This window comes from Erythrolamprus reginae, chromosome 1, assembly GCF_031021105.1.
Source record: "Erythrolamprus reginae isolate rEryReg1 chromosome 1, rEryReg1.hap1, whole genome shotgun sequence".
In the NCBI taxonomy this organism is placed as follows: Eukaryota; Metazoa; Chordata; class Lepidosauria; order Squamata; family Dipsadidae; genus Erythrolamprus; species Erythrolamprus reginae.
In genome coordinates, this window is record NC_091950.1 from 366,266,031 (window position 1) to 366,288,663 (window position 22,633).

The following is a 22,633-nucleotide window of genomic DNA, read 5'->3' on the forward strand; positions in this document are numbered from 1 at the left end:
TGCTGTCAAAACTCTAAAATCAGTTTTCTGGGAAGAGGAGAAGTTGGCATCTTTGCTACTCTTGAATAAAGAGTCCAAAGTTAATTCCCTGTGCCTGAATAAAACACAGTATGAAATTGCTGTGCTAAACTCTTTGTCCTAGCTGACTCCTCGTTTCTTTGATTCTTCGCATCCTTCTCCATAGTGGGTAATGTAGCACTACTGAGCTAAACAACTATTGAATCTCCCTTTTTGCACCAATCAGGTTTTTATCCTTTCTCTTGCCATGAACTTAATGTAGTTTTTTATCACATTAATTGCCATTACTGGTTGCCAAGAATCTTGGAGAATTACCCTTTTGGGAATTGCCAAGCATCTTCTATTTGAGAAGTCCATAGTCTTTTGTCTTGAAAATCGAATTCCTTAGTTCCCTGAGAAGAAATGGCTTCTAAGGAGTGCGCATGGAATTGCAAATGCACATGCAGAGAGATGGCCCAGCAAAAAGAAGCACATAATATGTGGGAGCCAATATTTATTGTGAAATTCTCATTGTATCATGGCTTCTTCTAATTCAGTTATTTCCAAAAATGCCCAAGCAGACTTCTACTCAGGATTTCTCTTTTATCATTACTTTTTACTTATGTTATGTTTATACAAACTACTATCCTATACATATTTGACAAATAAATAAATAAATAAATAAATAAATAAATAAATAAATAAATAATAGTTTTGAGGAATTATAGGAAGAAAGGGGAATTGGTCCCATCAACAGGACATGGTTTTCTAGCAGACAAATATCATTTAATCTTAACAACAAATTGTTATTACGGTTCTTATAATTATAAAAAAACTATTTTTGAGCAACGTTAGTAAGCCTCTCAATGCCAGTTTGCTGATTGGAGCGGCGTGTAAGATAAACAGCAAATCCTATTCTCTATGAAATTGAGTTCGGAAAAGGTACTCAAAGAATACTTAATATAATTTAAGCTTGTGCCATAAGGTCTGGCTTGTGATACTCATCTGTCTTGTTTGTTTATTTCCTTGCAGTTTCATGTATGGAGAGCTGACAGATAAAGACACAATTGATAAGGTTCGGCAAACTTTTGAGAACTATGAGGTGAACTCATTTGAAATCTTGATGTACAAGAAAAATAGTAAGTTAACTTTCTGGCTTCTTTTTCAACAATGTCCCCTGAATTGGGTTTTGCTGCTGTTGCAGGAATGGCTCTTGTAGGTATTTCTCTCCCTGTCCTTTTTTCATTGATAGTTTCCCAACCACATGTATTTCTGTCCTATTAAGAAAACAAGCAGTTTGCATGGGGATGATGTTTGCAGTGCTAACTGCCTTTTCTACTTTTCACTTCAAGATCAGTACATTTTTCACATGAAACACCCTTCCTGCCCAGTGATAAATTAGAAAATCGAGTAACATTGGTAAGGCATACTTGGGCTACCTGGAACTTGGAAGTTCCATTATAAGACTCCTCAACTGCTTTTACTTAGGGAACAAACAAACTGAATTATTTCCCCAGAGAAAGTAGCTTAATTATTCATTCCTAACATTAATTGTCGAATATGAATACCCAATCTCATTATGCCATTGTTTTCATACTCATTCTGTACCCCCAGTTGTCTAGTAGTTATAGCAAAGATACTTGCCATGGAAACAGTTTTTCAGAGGGACCAGTGGTGATATAGATTCCAGTAAAAAATCTACACAAAAAGCCTCTTTCTTAGGATTCTTTTTCCACATTTGTTTTTAAAAGTTGTCTTGAATTATATATATAAAAAAGGGAAAAAAAACCTTACATATGTATGTATATACATACTTAAAATGTTTATATCAAATATTTTTTGTAGCAAATGGTATTGCAAGATTTTGTGTAAAACCAAATACATATTATGGGATTTACATAGATAAATAAGTATTAAAAAAATGTATGTTATTTTTTTAAAGTTACAAATGAAAATAGCTGAGAATCTTTTTTATGGATCTTAAAAAAACCCTACATAAAATGGAGTGGAATATTGCCTCTAATACAGAGTATCTTGATCCCTGATAGTCAACAGCAACTTCAGAAAAACAATTTTTATTTGGAATGTCCCATGAGGGGAAAAGTAGTTGATTCCAGTTCACCTAACATCCTGATTTCACCGTTTGCTAAGAGAAAGAACCAGAGAATCCTGGTCTGTTGTGCCTCTTTAATTCTCTCCATAAACTGGTAGCAGTTGATGATTTCCATGACTGTTTATTTTAGCAGAAAGTTTATCCTCTCAGGCAAGTTGTCTTTCACAGTAGCATAACCACTGCGTCTAATCTTTTGACTGAAGAACCCTAGAGAAACTACCAGAGGTTCCTGGCATTTGCTAGCATAAGAAATACAAATTAAAAAACTGCTTAGGGATAGGAAGAATGAGAGTATATCAGCCTTCCAACTTAATTAGTCCTTGGCTTCCCTGCAGCAATCACCATAAAGTCCCAGCTGTGATGTACTTATGTGAGGAACTTCAAAATAAGCTACACATGGCATTGACTGCTACTGGCAATCTGGATACATTTTAATTTTGTGGGCCATTTTCAAAGACTCAGTAAAACTCTTACAAGAATCCTGTAAATACTCAGCATTGTATCATTTCCTGTTGTCATCTTTTATTTATTTTTTCTCTTTCTAGCCTATCAGGTTATAGCAAGAGATGTTGCCAACTCTGAGACAGGATTCTGGATGCAACAGTCTTTTTACAGAAATTGTTTTTTTTAAAGTAATTTTTATTGAATTGCATTAAAAATATAACCAAAAACGTATATACATTTGTACATTTGCAATACACAAAAAAAGAAAAGAAAAAATACAAACCAAACCAAACAAAAAACAACAAAATCAAAACAAGAATATACAGAAATATACAACGGACAATTACAACAATAACCACAATAAACAAATAACAAAAAAAATATCTCATCAATATCCTCTTGATAGGAGGGAAATTACAATCCTTTCTAATATCAAATTATTTTTTGGTGAATAGAACATCGGTATTCACTATTATTCTTTTTGGTTATCAATGTCTTCTTTGTTGTCATTATTTTTAAACCATTTCTGTACACTCTTTGTTAATTAATTTAATTACATAAAGATTTTGTCTTCACAAAACAATTGTATATGCATCATATCTCATCTTTCTGTCAATAAATACATGTCTTAACATATTGTTATTATCGTATTTTAATTTAAGCTTCTATTTCTCCTCTTAAACCAATCATAAAATGAGTTCCATGTTTTATAGTAATCGGAGTCTTCTTTGTTTTTTAATTTAAGGGTTAGAGCATCAAGTTCTGCACAATCCAATTTTTAAAAAATTATTAGCGAGTCTTCCGGTGGGTTAGATCAGTGTTTCCCAACCTTTTTTGAGCCGCGGCACATTATTCATATTTTCAAAATCCTGGGGAACACTGAACGGGGTGGGGTGGGGGGGTGGCTAAAGAAAAGTTTTGACAAAAAAAAATCTTCCTCCATTTCGCTCTATTTCTCCCTCACTCTTTCTCTCTCTTCCTTCCTTCCCTTCTTTCTCTCTCTCCATCCCTCTTTCTTTCTTCCTCTCTTTTTTGCTCTCTTTCTCTCTCCCTCCTTCCCTCCCTATATGTCTTTCTCTCTCCCTTGCTCTCTCTGCCTCTCTTGCTATCTCTCTTTCATTCTCTCTCTCTCTTTCTTTCTTTCTTTCTCTCTTTCTCTCTCTCTCTGTCTCTCTTTCTCTGTCTCTCTTTCTCTGTCTCTCTTTCTCTCTCTCTTGCTAGCTCTCTTTCTCTCTCTTTCTCTTTCTCTCTCTCTCTCTGCCTCTCTTGCTATGTCTCTCTTGCTCTGTCTCTCTTTCTCTCTCTTCCTTTCTTCTCTGCGGAGGCCGGCGAAGGTTTTTCTTATTTTAAATGTTCCGGGTGGCAGGGGGATGCGGAGCCCGCACGCACACACCCCCGACATTCCAAATTCTGCCTCAGCTGTGAGAAGAACGCCTGCCCCGCCTGTCCTGCAGCCCTTTCGCTGACAGCCTGGGACAAAAGCGCTCCGTGAAGGGACTGCAAGAGGGGCCGGGCGGGCATTAGCAGCCAGATGAGGAGGACGAGAAGCCGCTGCAGCCACCCCCAATCCCCCCCCTTCCCTGGGCGCCTTCCAAAGGCCCCTGGAAAAAGGCAGGAGGTAGCAACAAGGTGCGAGGACAAGCAGGCAGCTTGGCGGAGGGGAAGCGCTGAGGGGCTCTCCTCCTTCCCCACCCCCGCGCTTCTCTCCCACCCTGGCTTTTGCTTTGCCCGCAGATTTCCCCGCAGTTCAAAAGGAGGCAAGAGGTGGCCTGGATGAAATTGCAGGGAAATCATGGGGCGAAGCGAAAGCCAGGGCGGGAGAGAAGCGCGGGGGTGGGGAAGGAGGAGAGCCCCTCAGCGCTTCCCCTCCGCCAAGCTGCCTGCTTGTCCTCGCGCCTCGTTGCTACCTCATGCTGCTCGCACCATGGCTGCGCGCGGTTCCGGTGCCCCTGGCTGAAGGTCGTCCTGTGACTGGTCTTGGGCTTTACGGTGGCTTCCTGGTTCCCTCTCCTCCCTCCGCCTGTGTCTACCGCCAGCGCCTCATTCCTCGGAGCTGCCGCTTCCTTCCAGGCAGCCCAGCCACGCTGCCGTAGAAAGTGCAGAGGTTATTGCCGCCACCTCTGCCTCCACTCAGGGAGCCACCGTGGTTGAGCTGAGGGAGAGGAAAAGGCGCGGTGACCACGGTGGCTCCCTGAGTGGAGGCAGAAGCGGTGGCAATAACCTCTGTGCTTTCTACGGCAGCGTGGCTGAGCTGGACAGAGGGAAGCGGCAGCTCCCAATCGAGGAACCCACGGCAACGGGCGACGGCTTGGTGGGAGGCGACGGCGGGAGACACAGGCGGTGGGAGGAGAGGGAACCAGGAAGCGACTGTGAAGCCCAAGACCATCCACAGGATGACACTCAGGCAGGGGCGCCGGCAGCGCCCCACCCAGCTTGAGCTTCTCGCGGCACACCTGGCCATGTCTCGCGGCACACCACTGTGCCGCGGCACACCGGTTGGGAAACGCTGGGTTAGATTGTTTCCAGCATTGGGCTTTCGCCATTCTAGTTGCAGTCAGTATATGTATCAGTAGGTAATACTTATTTTTGTCTAATTTATTAATTTTTAATCCTGCTACTTTCCCAAATTTAGGAATTTCATCCAATAATTTCCCACCACATTCAAGGGGATCTTCTATATTAAATACTAGATCATCAGCAAATGCCTGAATCTTATATTCTTGTCCTTTTATTTTCAGTCCTTTAATGTCTATAAATTTTTTTATTTATTTATTCAATTTTTATGCCGCCCTTCTCCTTAGACTCAGGGAGGCTTACAACATGTTAGCAATAGCACTTCTTAACAGAGCCAGGCTATTGCCCCCACAATCCGGGTCCTCATTTTACCCACCTTGGAAGGATGGAAGGCTGAGTCAACCTTGAGCCGGTGATGAGATTTGAACCACTAACCTTCAGGTCTACATCGAATCTGTGTTAGTAGAATTTCTGTAGCCAATATAAATATCAATGGAGAGAGAGGGCATCCTTGTTGAACACCTTTTTCTATGTTTATATTATCTGTTAATTCGCCATTAATAATCACGTTAGCTGATTGTTGAGAATATATTGACTGGATAGCCCTTATAAATTTTTCTTTAAATTTCATCTTTATTAATTGATTTATAAAAAATACTTTTTTAGTATATATGATAGCCATCTTCCTGGCTTATTCACATGTTCAAAGTAGTTCTGTTTTACAGATTTTATCTTTTGAGCTATCTCCTCCTGTACTGAAAGATTAATTTTATGTTTAATTAATTCCGTTTCTTCCTTTATTTCCACATTTTCTGGGTCTTTTATCAACTTAGTTTCCAATTTTTCTAACAGTCTTATTGCACAAACCTCTTTCAGTGTCAGTCTGTAAGGAAGTCCAGGAGTATAAAGAGAAAGCTTTGTTTGCACTCTACAGTAATCTCTCAATCATATTTAGCATGAAAAGCTGCTATAAATGAAATCGGAGCATGTGATTTTGGGCTATTGCCAGATCAGAAGCATAACAAAAGCATCACATTAAAAAAGGCATGTTGGACCACACCAAAAAACATCCAGTTCTGTATTATTTTGCCAGAGTCTCAGTAGCTGCACAAAAATATACAGTGGTACCTCTACTTACAAACTTAATTCATTCCATGACCAGGTTCTTAAGTAGAAAAGTTTGTAAGAAGAAGCAATTTTCCCATAAGAATCAATATAAAAGCAAATAATGGAGGCCCTGTTTCCTCCTGTTTCCTCCCAGGAGATTTCTAGAGAGGCCCCACAGAGGCTTCTCCCAGCCTTTTCTGGCCCTGTTTCTTCCCAGGAGATTCCTAGAGAGGCCCCACAGAGGCTTCTCCCAGCCTATTCTGGCCCTGTTTTCTCCCAGGAGATTCCTAGAGAGGCCCCATGGAGGCTTCTCCACGCCTTGGTTACAGGCGTGGTTACAGTTTCGGAGGCTCGGGTTTGTATGAGGAAAATGGTTCTTGAGAAGAGGCAAAAAAATCTTGAACCACACGGTTTTTATTTAGAAAAGTTAGTAAGTAGAGGTGTTTGTAGGTAGAGGTACCACTGTACATTGTTCTGATCATATTTCCTCACAACTGATTTCATTAACTAGAAGTCTATGGCTTCTAGTGGAAGTAAGATATAGCCTTCCAAACTAGCAATTATTTATATGTTTTTGCTCTATGAATTTGTCTAATCAAAATTTGAAATCTACCCAAGTTGGTGACCAACATTATAATAATAATAATAATAATAATAATAATAATAATAATAATAATAATTTATTAGATTTGTATGCCGCCCCTCTCCGAAGACTTCTTCTTCTTCTTCTTCTTCTTCTTCTTCTTCTTCTTCTTCTTATTATTATTATTATTATTATTATTATTATTATTATTATTTATTAGATTTGTATGCCATACATGTGGAGTAGAAAAATGTAGTTATCTGGGATATTTCTTTTTTATCTCACTTGCTTTTTATACTAATCAGTTTTATCAGAAGATGCCATGTTGTGGTATTTTCATATAAAATTTTAACCCTGCTACTATTTAGAATTTAGAGCCAGTGTAGTACAGTGGATAAGGCAGGAATGTGTACATATAGTTTTTCTTGTTGGCCATTGCAAGTTGTGTTTGGATACAAATGCTGAAAAGTAGGTACAGCCTGAACATAGAAATATTGAAGATTGACGGCAGGAAAAGACCTCATGGTCCATCTAGTTTGCCCTTATACTATTTCCTGTATTTAATCTTAGGATGGATATATGTTTATCCCAGGCATGTTTAAATTCAGTTACTGTGGATTTACCAACCACGTCTGCTGGAAGTTTGTTCCAAGCATCTACTATTCTTTCAGTAAAACAATATTTTCTCATGTTGCTTTTGATGTTTCCCCCAACTAACTTCAGATTGTGTCCCCTTGTTCTTGTGTTCACTTTCCTATTAAAAACACTTCCCTCCTGAACCCTTTAACATATTTAAATGTTTCGATCATGACCCCCCTTTTCCTTCTGTCCTCCAGACTATACAGATTGAGTTCATTAAGTCTTTCCTGATACATTTTATGCTTAAGACCTTCCACCATTATTTTGCTAGCACAGAACTGCCCATACAATATTCAGATTGAGGATTCCTTTTCCCCACATGCATTATTTTACATTTGGAAACATTAAACTGCAGTTTCCACTGCTTTGACCACTTATCTAGTAAAGCTAAATAGTTTGCTGTATTACAGACGCCTCCAGGAATATCAACCTATTGCACAAATATCAACCCCATTGAATAAAGAATAGATCAGGCCAGGACAAAAAGTTCCACTGAAACTGAAGTTTAAAAGGAAATAAAAACAAATGCAATTAATCCCATGTATATAAGAATATATTATTATATAATAATGTTTTTATTTAACATCTTAAAAACTTCCAGTGTTGGAGCATTCACAACTTCTGGAGGCAAGCTGTTCCACTGATTAAATTGTTCTGTCAGGAATTTTCTCCTTAGTTCTAAGTTGCTTCTCTCCTTGCTTCTTGTTCTACCCTCAAGTGCTTTGGAGAATAGTTTGACTCCTTCTTTGTGGCATCCCTTGAGATATTGGAACACTGCTATCATGTCTCCCCTAGTCCTTCTTTTCATTAAACTAGACATACCCAGTTCCTGCAACCGTTCTTCATACGTTTTGGCCTCCAGTTCCCTAATCATCTTTGCTGCTCTTCTCTGCACTCTTTCTAGAATCTCAACATCCTTTTTACATCGTGGGTGACCAAAATTGAATGCAGTATTCTAAGTGTGGCCGTACCAAGGCATTATAAAGTGGTATTAATGCTTCGCGTGATCTTGATTCTGTCCCTCTGTTAATGCAGCCTAGAACTGTGTTGGCTCTTTTGGCAGCTGCTGCACACTGCTGGTTCATATTTAAATGGTTGCCCACTAGGACTCCAAGATCCCTCTCGCAGTTAGTTAGCAAGGTACCACATATACTGTACCTGTGCATTTTGTTTTTCCTGCCTAAATGTAGACCCTTACATTTTTCACTATTGAATTTCATTTTGTTAGGTAGTGCCCAATGTTCAGGTATGTCAAGACCCTTCTCTATCTTGAGCCTATCTATCTCTTATGTGTAACAGTGGTCAGTATTGTGCTTTACTATGCCAATATATTTAAGAGAAGTGGTATATATTTTTAGCATTTTCAATGTAGATAATGATGCCTCAGTAACTAAGCCTCTAACACCTCAGGGCTAAGAAGCATAGATTAATATAAACGTGTTCTGTTTTATTGTCCATATTAATAGTATAGTATTCCAATCTACTGGGTATATAGGGAAAATAATAGACAGGTTGATGGATACTTTCGTTTTAGAAAGATCCATTCAAAATATTGTTACCCCCCCCCCCGAGTCTACGGAGAGAGGCGGCATACAAATCTAATAAATAATAATACCAACTTTGGTTTAAAAAAAATTTAATACATGAAGGGCTTTTTTTAAACATAATTTTTCTGTCTCCTCTGCCAGTCATATCTTTGACTAATTTATATACTCTTAAAATGTAAATTCTTTGTAATCACTTTTAGCATAATTTCCCTTACATTCTTTATTGCATAAATTTGCCCAGTTTAAAGCTGATTTAAATTTGTAACACCCTCTTTTTGTACATGACTTATCTATTCTTTTTCAGATGTATTTCTATCATGTTATTTTTTTTCTTTTGTGGAATTTGGATCAGAAAAAGTGCACTTCATTCAGTGCTGATATATCTATTTTGGCAGATTTTTCAAACTGTTCCCTTTAGAATTCTATGGCAGGTTTTATGTTTAACCATTCCCACTAATGGATAATGTCCATTATACTCAGCATGCAGTAGCTTTGGGCATTGGAGTGTGACTTCTAAACCCAGCATTCCTGGTTTATGCCTAACATTTTGGAGCTTTCAGTTTTTGGCTCCAAAATAGCTTAGAACAAAGTTGTTGCTTCTCTGGTTCCCAAACATCATCATGAGCTTTTGATCTATCATAGAGCTTGGAAAATATGATTTAAGTCAAAGAGCTTGAAGTATAGGCAGATTTATGAATCAACAAGCCAGAAATTTATATTGGGTGTGGATCTTAATCCAAGCCAGAAAAAAGATAATTCTTGGACTCTTTCTAGAGGATTTTTTTTTGAGCTCCCTGAGTTCATCTTCAATCCAATGTTTTTCTGGCAGACTTCAGCTCTGTAACTTGTAAAACAATGCCAGGTGTATAGAATCAGTGACCTAATTTATATATGTTATTAGAATTAAGATAGTCACAGTGAAGAAATCCCACTTGTTTACCATAGACTATGCATAGTCCTCGCTGTGTGTCTGTTTGGCTCAAAACCCCTTTTAAACATTTGTATTTCAGCAGTGGTCTTTTATGCAGTCTATGGTTATGATTGAAAATCAGTTTTAGGAGAGCTGAAAGTGCTATAATAGAAATGTAATTTCCCTTGATGAACATCTATTCTAGTCTCAAATGAACTTTTTGAAATGTTAAAACTCTCTTCTGCATTGTTAGGCTACTTTTATAATCATAGACTGTGGGAAGAGCCTATGTCCTTGTATTCTTATTCCTCTGTTGAACATCTGAAGAACAGAAGTATGATCCCGTTGAAAGGAGAGGAAAGAAGGAAGGAGGAGGAGAAGGTAGAGGGAGAAGGTAGAGAAGGAATAAGAATGTAGGTATTAGAGATGGAGTAGCCACCTAAGATAGAAAGAAGGGAATGTGGAGAGAAAGTATGAGATAGACTAAATATTATGAATTGGAATTTAAATATTAATTAGGTTATTATTTTAATGTATTTAAGAAATAATACATGCTCATTGATTTGTTTAAAAAGTATATGTGATGTTATGTATGATTTTGGCGTGGAGAACATTTTTAAAAAACTTTACTTGGAAAGGACTTGTGCCACTTGAAAAATCTTTATATGTAGTATTTTCAAACACATGATATAGTGTGAGACAACTCTATTCAGGATGCCAACCACTCTGTATAAATTATTGACTTGATTTCATGGGATAGCTAAGTTCAGCTTTGTATATGCTAATAGCACTTTGCAACAGCACTTAGACTTATATACCACTTTACAGTGCTTTATAGCCCTCTCTAAATGGTTACAGAGTTAGCATATTGCCTGCAACAATCTGGGTCCTCATTTTATCGACCTTGGAAGGAGGGAAGACTGAGTCAACCTTGTCAGCCTGCTGAGATTCGAACTGCCAAATTGCAGGCACTGGCAGGCAGCAGAAGTAGCCTGCAGTACTGCATTCTAACCACTGCACAACCATAGCAGGGTTGTGTTGTTGTTGTTTTTTTGCAACTCCAACAGTAAAATCTTGGATGTTTTTATGCTTTTTTTAAAAAACAACAACAACATATTTTCAGTGAGAATGCTTGCAATTGCTTTCATGAAAATAAGATTCAGATCTATCATATATAACCTAGAGCCATCAGAATAACTGTGATTTAACATTACAGTAGGCATGATTTTTCCCTGCAAACACTCCTTTATTTTTTTTGTTTGCAAAAACAGTTTTTATAACTTTTATGTCATTGACCAGTTTTTCTATGGTGCTTTCTCTCCAGGGACTCCTGTTTGGTTCTTTGTGAAAATTGCTCCAATTCGAAATGAACAGGACAAAGTTGTTTTGTTTCTTTGCACTTTCAGTGACATCACAGCTTTCAAACAGCCTATTGAAGATGACTCATGCAAAGGTTTGCTATTTACTTTCTCTGTTGCGTATGAAATGTAATTTGCTTTGCATTTCAAACTGGAATAATTCTCTTTCATGAATGTTTCGGTTTTAGAAGATCTGTAAGAATGTGAGTGTAGCTAGGAAAGCTACTGTAAAGTGACTCTGAGGGTTAAACATTTTTTGAAATACATAGAAAATTATTGCTTCTGGCCTGCATTCTATATAATCATCATCATCTTCATCTTCATCATCAAATACTCAGCTGCTCCAAAAAGATCCTGTGGCATAAATGATCCACTGGAACTTGTACCAGAACTACCATCTACCAGTGGTAAATAACTGGTGGGATCATAAGCCTGAAAAAGGCTTATGAAAAAACTACTGTGGGACTTCCGACTTCAGACTGACCGAATTTTGAAACACAATACACCAGACATCATGACTGCGGAGCGAAAGAAAGTATGGATCATCGACATTGCAATCCCAGGAGACAGCAGAATTGAGGAGAAGCAGCTAGAGAAATTAGCAAAATATGAAGATCTGAAAATCAAGCTGCAACAACTCTGGCATAAGCCAGTGAAAGTGGTCCCAGTGGTACTTGACATGCTGGGCACAGTGCCAAAGGATCTCAGTGGACATTTGAAAACCATCGAATTGACAAAATCTTCATCTGTCAAATGCAAAAGGCCACTTTACTGTGATCAGCACCCATAATTCGCCGTTACATCACACAGTCCTAGGTGGTGGGGAAGCACCAGACTGATGATGAAATACGAAATCCAGCATAGTGATCTCGTTTGCTGTGTTGTATTGTTGAAATAATAATAATAATATGTCAAGGCCATGTGAACCAGGCCTCTGGCAGTTCCTTCTTTTCCTTCAGATCTTAACAACCGATGGAATCAATGGCAAAGGCATGAAAAATTTCTGATGATATTTCTTGCAGATCAAGGAACTGCAGCCTTGATCAGCTGGTTCAAAAGTTATCAGCTGAGGCAACAGTGCATTATCCTTTTCAAGTTACATCTCCACTTCTTGGATCTTGAGATTGTTTTTGAAATTGCAAAATTACATTTCTTGGTCATTCCCCTAGAACAGATCATATCCTAACCCAATGCATTTCCTTTGTGACTATCTTTGTGTTTCTGTTAGTCTATGCAATCTTAGAAACCCCATCCTCCCAGAGGCTCTCTGGAAGCAAAAAATGTCCTCCCAGAGTCTCTGTGCGAGCCAAAATTCAGCCGGCCGGCACATACATACACATTGGAGCTGAGGTAGGGCAATGACTCGTGTGCCAATAGATATGACTCTGGGTGCCACAGGTTCGACATCAATGTCTTATGGAATCAGTAGGGTTAGGTCTTTCTGTGACACTATAATGGAATTACTAGTGGCAGTTCTATACAAATATGCATTGTTGTATGCTACATATGAATGCTATTGTCAAATTAGGAACTATTTTTGTTGCATATATAGATCACAAAAGTGAGATATGATCTTTGACAGGAAATGACAGTAACCTATTATTTAGAAATGGCATGAGAAAGCAAAGGATGAAATTAGATTGCCTTCCCCATAAACAATCTGCTTGTTTGTTCCAAAGCATTATACATAACACACACAATAAAAGTCTAACATTTAAATAAATCATATGTTTCTATTTATAGTTTCTGTTGTTATTACATAAAACATGAATTGGTTGGCTTTAGAAAGCTACCTGATGTTATTTATTCATTTAAAACATTTATATGGATGCTCGTCTTTCACCCAACCCTGGAAAGCTCCCAATAAAATCATTTTAGAAACTATAAAATACACTCAATTAACAGAATAAGCACAAAAACCTGGTACCGATCCATGCAAACAGATCATTGTTTAATCTCCCAACACTCGGCATATTATGTAAACTAATGAATAAAATCAAATATAAATTGAAGAAATTTACTTTTATATTACTATCCAAATAAAACCAGGATAAATGAGAAAATATTGGGATATTTCCAGCAAGAATAAGTTCAATCTGCACTGAGTGGCAGTTCATGAATAGCTGTTTTAGTGTTAAGTCTTGACAGAACATTGGGTGCTATCTAACAAAATTAAATTCAATGGTGAAAAAAGTAAGGAAAAAAGTAAGGCAAGAAGAACAAAATGCATAGGTATAGTTTATGTGGTACCTTGTTCAACAATAGTAACTGTGAAAGGGATCTTGGAGTCCTAGTGGGCAACCATTTAAATATGAGCCAGCAGTGTACAGCAGCTGCCAAAAAAAAAAGCCAACACAGTTCTAGGCTGCATTAACAGAGGGATAGAATCAAGATAACATGAAGTGTTAATACCACTTTATAATGCCTTGGTAAGGCCACACTTGGAATACTGCATTCAGTTTTGGTCGGCATGATGCATGAAGGATGTTGGGACTCTAGAAAGAGTGCAGAGAAGAGCAACAAAGATGATTATAGGATTGGAGGCTAAAACATATGAAGAACGGTTTCAGGAACTGGGAATGTCTAGTTTAATTAAAAGAAGGACTAGGGGAGACATGATATCAATGTTCCAGTATCTCAGGTTTTGCCACAAAGAAGAAGGACTCAACCAATTCTCCAAAGTAGAACAAGAAGCAATAGGTGGAAACTAATCAAGGAGAGAAGCAATTTAGAACTAAGGAGAAGTTTCCTGACAGTTGGAACAATTAATCTGTGGAACAGCTTGCCTCCAGAAGTTGTGAATGCTCCAACACTAGAAGTTTTTAAGAAGATGTTGGATAAAATTTTGTGGTGTAGGTTTTCCTGCCTAAGCAGGGGATGGTCTTCAAGACCTCCAAGGTCCCTTCCAACTCTGTTATTCTATTCTATTTTATTCAACCACTAAATATATTTTATATTAGCCACTTAGGGTAAATGTACAGCCTTAGTGACACTGCAGAATAAGATGTTTATTTAAGAAATGTAAGATATTTTGGTTTAAGGTTGTTTATTGTTTATTTATAACTTTGATTTTTAGACTTATCTCCCCCCTCCTTTCTATCATGTCTGATTCTCAGGGAATGCCTGGACTGCAGTTTTCAATAGGAAACGACTTCTAAAATATCTTGTCATGAAAATTGCAGTCCAGGCATTGCTACATTCTGATATCCAAGTGTAGCTGAGTTTCACACAATGGGTTCATGTTTACTCCATGTAATTTCAAGCCATCTTTTAGCCATCAACTACCTTGAGCTGCACCTAAAGCATGTTATAATCTGATCTTGAAATTTTCCTCAAAATCAACTTTTGTGTGACATGGATGTGAAAACCTTTTTTAATTAAGGAAAAGATGTCCATTACCCTGGACATGTAAGCCATGTAAAACCTTGGCAGGATTTACTTCAGAGGAAATATGGTCAGGATCAGGCTGCAAAGTGCCCTGAAATACCTTGAAGTTCAATAGATCTTTGGATTATCTATCTATCTATCTATCTATCTATCTATCTATCTATCTATCTATCTATCTATCTATCTATCTATCTAGTTAGCTAGCTAGCTAGCTAGCTAGCTAGTCAAACAATTATAGGGTGGTAATTTGTACAAATAAAACATTAGATAAGTAATGATAAAAATAACAAAAGAAGACAATAGGACAGGGACAGTAGGCACAGTGGTGCGCTTATGCACGCCCCTTACAGACCTCTCCACCTTACAAAGGGGGAGAGGTCTATTATTATTATTATTATTATTATTATTATTATTATTATTATTATCATCATCATCATCATCATCATCATCATCATCATTATTAATTTGATTTTTATGCTGCCCTTCTCCTTAGACTCAGGGCGGCTCATAACATGTTAGCAATAGCACTTTTTAACAGAGCCAGCATATTGCCCCCACAATCCGGGTCCTCATTTTACCCACCTCGGAAAGAAGGAAGGCTGAGTCAACCTTGAGCCGGTAATGAGATTTGAATCGCTGACCTTCAGATCTACAGTCAGCTTCAGTGGCCTGCAGTACAGCACTCTACCTGCTGCGCCACCCCGGCTCTTGAAGACTATTGAAGATAGTCTAAGGTTAAAGATTTTGGGGTTAGGAGTAGAAACCACAGAGTCAGGTAGTGCATTCCAGGCATTGATTACTCTGTTGCTGAACTCGTATTTTTTGCAGTCAAGTTGGAGCGGTTCACATTTAGTTTAAATCGATTTTGTGCTCGTGTGTTGTTGTGGTTGAAGGTGAAGTAGTCATTAACAGGTATGACATTATGGTATATGATTTTATGAACTATAATTAAGTTGGAACGGAGACAACGGAGTTGTAAGTTGTCTAAATCTAGGTATGCTCTGCAACATGTGCTCATGGACCAAATCACATTTTTATGTCATCCTCCTTGAAATTTTTGTTTGTTTTTAATATCATATCAATTCCATTAAAATAAATTTCAAAAAGAAATGCTTTCCTGACATTGACTTTTCATATCATAGCAAAAGTTCATAGCATTTTCATTTTGTTTGGCTAATGTAAATAATCAGTCCTGGTCTATTTTCTATGGAAGAGAGACAGCTCTGCTTAGGATTCTTTCCTAATGTGTTACAATAAGATTAAGTGGATGTAAACAAAAATTCTACATTCTAGGATGAAGTGGAACATCCTCAGTCCTGGTTCTATTATAAATGTTTCTGTTTCCAGCCTCCCTTTTGAGTTTCCTCTATTCATTCTTGGTGTTTTACAACCATGATAACAATATCTATTTTTGTTCTTCTGCAGTATTTCTTATCTAGACCAAGCAATGCCTTTCAAGGACTTAGTCAGATGAAAGTACAAAGATACTAGGCTGCCACAGGGGAGCTTTTACATTAAATATTGTCTTATATTTGCAATCCTCCTAAAAATTAAAGAGCAAAAAGACTCTTTTAAAAATTAAATAAGAATGCCCTCCCACACCCACTTTGTGAGTATGTGAGTGAACGGGTTGTGCATATATGAAAGATCAGTAATAAAATAGACTCATTTCACTCCACTTTTACATTAATTTAAAACCTTATCTCTCCAAAACACAATAAAAAAATATAATCTCTCCAAAACAAAACAAGACAAAAATGTCAAGTGAGTTGGTTTGTAAAATAAAATACATAGTACTGTATATAAAAACAATTTACTCACAACAATTAAAACAGTGCATGACCAGATTACCTGCAGGACCGCCTCCTGCTGCATGAGTCCCAGTGACCGGTTAGGATCCACAGAGTCGGCCTTTTCGAGATCCCGTCAGCTAGGCAGTGTCATTTGGTGGGGCCTAGGGGAAGACCCTTCTCTGTGGGGGCTCCAGCCCTCTGGAATCAGCTCCCCCCAGAGATTTGTACTGCCCCCACCTCCCCAGCTTCTTCAAGAGTCTGAACACTCATCTTGGGGCCATTAGACTCTAGCCCCCTGGCCAACAAATGTAATGTATGCTTGTTGTGTGAATGGGAAGGATTGGTTTTTTAAATGTTACGGGGGTTTTAGATTAACTATATGAAATTAATTGGATTAGGATGTTTACATTGTTTCTTTTATATGTTGTAAATTGCCCTGAGTCCTCGGACAGGGGCAGTATATCAATCAATCAAACAAACAAACAAACAAATACATAAAAATGCCTAAAAACACACCATCCACAAACCCCCCCAACTCACCAAAAAAATTAGAATTAATTATGGGAGCAAAAAGACCAGAACAGAATGGAACAAACCTTCATGTGCTTTTCAGTACCATGGTCAGCGACAACAGTTATTACCACTGTAGCATCTCAGACAGCAACATTTCATTTTAATGAGTGATCTTATTTACTTTGTCTCTGTAGATATGTAACCAGTTTGAAAACACTGTATATTCACATTTACACTATATCCAGATGTGTGTCAGTAGAAACATGCAGTAAATCACAGGGTAACTGCTAAAATTGAATTATCTATACAGCAGGAGGGCAATTTGAAATAAAACACTATACTTGTTCTGCATTCGAATAATGAATCATTCATTTTAATTATGCAAGAGGCAGCTGCATGAGAATGCCTATGACCAGATCTCCACATTCAAAATCTGCCCATTGCTTCTACTTGCTCTAAGGTGATGAGTGATAACCCATTTGGCTTTTGTTGTTAGTACTTTTCTTAATTCAGTGTAAACTCACTGCATTGTTTTAGGTTCAAATTCTGTTCAACTGGAGTGGTGGTAACTATTGTGCAATTTCTTTAGGTTGGGGAAAGTTTGCTCGTTTGACACGTGCACTGACAAGTAGCCGAGGAGTCCTGCAGCAACTTGCCCCCAGTGTGCAGAAAGGAGAGAACGTACACAAGCATTCCCGTCTAGCAGAGGTAAAGTCTGCATCTTGTTTCTAGTCCACCTGAATGTTATGAATGCTGTGATAATTTAAAGAGCATCCATTGTCTTGAAACCAATAGCTTTCCTTCAGTAATGTAATCTGCTGTCGGGGAATCAGCTGAGAGTTAATATTGCATAACAGGGAGATTTAAGGGTCACGGTCCCATAACACTGATCCAATCACGGTCTGCCTCTTATGGCAAAATGAACAATTTTACACTTTACCTTGGAGCTTCAGATGGAGCTGGGCTGCTTTAAAAGACAGGCTTGAATTTAGAGGCTCTCCAAGTGATACTAATCCCTCTGTAACTAAGAAAGAATCCCCCCCCTCTCCATCTAAAGCCTGGACTGTTTTATCTTTTTCCTCTATACCAGTTTGATGCTGAAGATGAGAGTTGGGAGTTGTCTCAACTCTCATACATGAATGACCATAGATTTTAGGCTGGGTCCCAACATTCAGTACTCCTTGGTTCATTAAACTGATGCTTTGATAAAGGAACTGTTTAAATTTATTCAGTGAATAAAAAACAATTCAGATACAAATTGGGTGTTCTTATTTCAAACCTATTGGTGAATTATTTATTTCAAATAATTTCAAACCTATTGGTGAATTATTCAATGCATTCGATAGAAGTGAAATTTGAAGTAAGAGTTAAAGAAGTCTGTGAAACAATCTAGATTCAAATTTAGTTTTAGTTTTTTAGTTATGCTGCTGTTTTTACCATTGAATTCACATGTTAACCTTTGGATTATCTGATAGAGAATACAATTGAGTCAAAATTTCACAGGTAGGTACAATTCCCTGTTAGGGCAGAATATAACATTTATGAGGCTGTAGTCCACAGCCTCCCTTTTTATTATCAAACAAACAGACATGCTGGACTGATTCCTCCTATAAAAGCTGTTTTATGTATAATCTTCCACAGCTAATCTCTTTCTAAATACTTTATTTTTTTGCCAACAATGGAAGCAAGTTATAAATATTTTGCATGCAGAATCACTGTCCAGTCTTTGTAGAATCCTTTCTACATCCTACTACAACTGACAAGTTCTGTGTCCAGACTGCTGATCACTGAAATTGCAATACTGTTGGGATTGAAGTTGCACTATTTATTTAATTTGACTTCTATGCCGCCCAATCCTGAAGGACTGCCATTTTGTGTGGGAGAACAGATAGGCTGTCTTCAAACATTTTAACAAAGGGTTCTCTGCCCAGTTGCTGGGTGGGCGTGGCCATGGTGGGCATGACCTATTTGGCCTCCTGCACCAAAGCATATTTGCCCTCTCTGGGCTCTGGAGATTTTCCTTGAGTCTCCAAGAGGGCAAAAGTGCCCCCCAGACTCCAGAGGCCATCTGGAGGCCAGAAACGGGCCCTCCCTGAGCCTCCACATGCACCCTACACTTACCTGCCTCCAAAATGGGTCAGGTGGGGATTCCTGGATGGTGTGGTGTGGCCAGGGCCAACCAGGAGTGGGATGGAATCAACTTCCCCCTGATGTCTGTATTGCTCCCACCCTACTGGCCTTTGAAAAGCAGTGAAGACCTGGCTTTGCTGGCAGACCTGGAGGCCGTGAATACTACCATCTGTCATGGCCAAATTGCGTTGATAGGATAGGTATGCATGTTTAGTTGATTGGATTGTCGTATAACCCAATAACAGGATTTTATTGTTTTTATTATTTTAATGTGTTTAGTATTGATATTGACTTCTATTATTGTATTATGTTATGTTTTTATATTGTTGTAAGCTGCCCTGACTCCCTCAGGATTCGGTGGCATAGAAGTCAAACAAACAAACAAACAAACAAACAAACAAACAAACAAACAAACAAACAAATTTGGGGATTCTTCAAAATGCACAGAATCCAAGCTAGAATTTCTCCCGAACCCCTGCAAACCCCCAGTAGCCCACTCCTAGCTGTCTTCCCTAATGCCATTTCGGCATTCTGTTTTTGGCATATGCTAATTGATGTTTCCTGTTTTGGCAACATGTGGGTGTTATTTAATGAGGAACATATGAATAACAACAGATATTTGGAGATGTTGAAATATTGCCTTCCCCTCCCCATGATGTTTCGTGCTATTACTAGAAAAAAAAAGCGAGAAAAAACAATAGCCTACTTAACTGGAGAAATTGATTATCATGGCTGCAATGTTTCTTTGCCTGAAATTGATTATATGCAGCATAGTTTTCAATAAACATAGAATCCCCTTATATACAAATTTGGGCATATGTATGGGTTTTTGAACTGGGCTTATCTTCTTAGTTCAATCTGAATACAATAAATGTTAAGATCTGTTGTAAATTGTTTTTGTATGTGACTCCTTACTTGAAGTGGCCTTTTGCATTTTGTTTGACAACTATGTATTAACTGGTGGTGCATCTGACAAGACTTCATATGAATTTAAATCAGGACAGCTGGTGAGTTAATTATAACAATAAAGGTCAAGATTATGTTTCTGCACATATTAATTGCCAGTTAAATATTGCTCTCATTATTTCAACACCACTGAGCCAAATTCTAATAGAGTCCATCAGGAATCAACAGATGTTGCAAAGATAACCCAATGGGGAAGAGGACATCAAAGAAATATTACTTTTAACAGTAATAGCAGTAATAATAATACATACTCATCTTGCAATTCTGTTTTTGGGAGAAAAGAAATTTAGGTAAAATACAGAAATGAAATAAGATATAGTAATCAAAAGAAATTAAAGGCATAAATTAATGAACATATAAATAAATTTAGTTTATAATTATTATAATGTAATCTAGGTTCTATCATTCAGTATGTTTCTCCATACCTTTCTATCCTTCAAATCATCTTTGGTTTTACCACTGATTCATTTCTTGCCTTCAAATTTCCCACTTTTCTTTCTTTCTTTTTTGTGAATCTCATCAACTTTATCCATTTGCAATTTTCTGGAGTTCTGAATAGAATAGAATAGAATAGAATAGAATTCTTTATTGGCCAAGTATGATTGGACACACAAGGAATTTGTATTGGTGCATATGCTCTCAGTGTACATAAAAGAAAAAGATACATTTGTCAAGAATCATGAGGTACAGCAATTGATGATTGTCATGGGGTTAAATAAGCAATGATGAAACAATCAATCTTAGGATACAAGCAACAGGTTACAGTCACACAGTCCTAAGTGGGAGGGAATGGGTGACAGGAATGATGAGAAAAAACTAGTAGAAATAGAAGTGCAGACTTAGTAAAAAGTTTGTTGGTGTTGAAGGAATTATTTGTTTAGTAAAGTGATGGCATTTGGGAAAAAAACTGTTCTTGTGTCTAGTTGTCTTGGTGTGCAGTGCTCTGTAGCTACGTTTTGAGGGTAGGAGTTGAAACAATTTGTGTCCAAGATGTGAGAGGTCAATATATATTTTCACAGCCCTCTTTTTGACTCGCTTAGCTTCCAAGTCCAAATAAATTAGCCAGGTGCTATCACCTGCTCAGGTCCTATTAACATACTTTGGAAATGACTTGGAAAAAGGGCTTCAGACATCACAAAGATCTGAACGTCATACTTCTCCTCTAGCCATCAAAGCAATCCATTTTTGTTTTTCAGGCTCTTTAGCAAGTTATGGCTATTTTAAGAGTCAAATTATTATTCAACTCCTTAAAGCAGCAACTTTAAAGCAGCATCTATTTTCAAGATTATGCAGAAACCTGAACAAAATAGTCTTTTTAATGAATAGCAAAGTCGTGCTGTGCTTGTGTGAAGTCCAAAGGATTTCTGCATTATTTTCAAACAGTGCACATTTCAAGCAGTCTACAATTTAGCAAGTGTATAATGTTGCTGAATTGGGCCATCTGGCAATATCCTTTAATAGAAGCTTTCAGATGGAAAGCTGTCTTTCTTACAGATTTTATTAAAATCCACTCCTGCTTGGATTCAAGTACATGTATTCATATTTGTGGGAAAATGAAATACATCCACTAGTGACTTGGTCTGCTTTGTAGTTCAGCTTGTAAAAAGAATACTAATAATGCCCACTCATAGAATTAGGAAATACATTACATAATAGATGGCGGCCAACTCTCCCAGGAACAAGAAGAAACCATGTTTGCATTGCTATACCCATTCATGTTTAACTGTTTTGGACAGCTTTAATTGTTATTGTTTAATTATATGTTTTTTTTCAGAATTAATACAACAATACTCAAAACACAAAAAGTCAGAATTACATAACCTGTTCTGCCGGGCTCTCTGGTAGGAGCCTCCCGAAAATTCAAGGATACAAATTTCAGACACACACACGTTTGAAAATTCAAAATAATGTTCTTTATCACAAAATTCAAAATAAACTAAGCACTCTTTTTGTATTGCAAAGAGCACTCGTCCCAAAACCACTGGGTAGTCTGTACAATTTCCCTTAAGCAGTCATTAAGTACTTAGCTAGCACACCCCTTCTTCTTCCAACGAAGTGAGACACACACACACACGTTGCTCTGCTTTGGTTTCAAAGGCATGAAAAATCAACCAACACAGTCCAGAAAACAGCAACACAGGATTCCTGAAGAACTGCGATCAGATACTCTTTCACAAAGGCCTAACCCACACGCTGCTATTTATAGCAGCAGCCCTAATTACTGGAGCCCCACCCAAATACAGGTGGCCTCTCTTTATCTCCTGTAATATGTCCTTACTTGGTCTCTTCGCATAATTCTGCGCTTGTGTGGGCCCAAGACGTCTTCATCCGAATCAATGGAAGATAAAAGAGATTGCCTGGGCTGTGTGCCAAGCCCCCCTCTTCCAAGTCACTCCCACCTTCTTCTTCGTCCGAGGAAACTAAACTCTGAACTGATTCTGTCAGCAATAACACAGGCCTATGACATGTTGAAGTTTCCCCTGCATCCACCTCCACATTCCTTGGGGCAGGAGCTGGGCCAGAGCTAACCACAACGATAACCAATGTATACATTGACTTTTTCTACTTTTGAAATGTATTTGGTATTGTTCTGGATTATAAATGCAGAAGGGGATGCTTAAAATATGTGATT

The 22,633-nt window shown here is 37.9% G+C and overlaps 1 protein-coding gene across 1 annotated transcript in view; it reads left to right on the forward strand.

Annotated features, from left to right (window-relative positions):
- Positions 1–22,633, forward strand: part of KCNH1 (potassium voltage-gated channel subfamily H member 1) — a 257,125-nt gene that overhangs the window by 37,662 nt on the left and 196,830 nt on the right. The window contains exons 3-5 of the mRNA XM_070734479.1: positions 1,030–1,136; positions 11,179–11,307; positions 17,495–17,613. Coding sequence (XP_070590580.1) covers positions 1,030–1,136; positions 11,179–11,307; positions 17,495–17,613 — 355 coding nt within the window. The remainder of the gene's footprint in view (positions 1–1,029; positions 1,137–11,178; positions 11,308–17,494; positions 17,614–22,633) is intronic.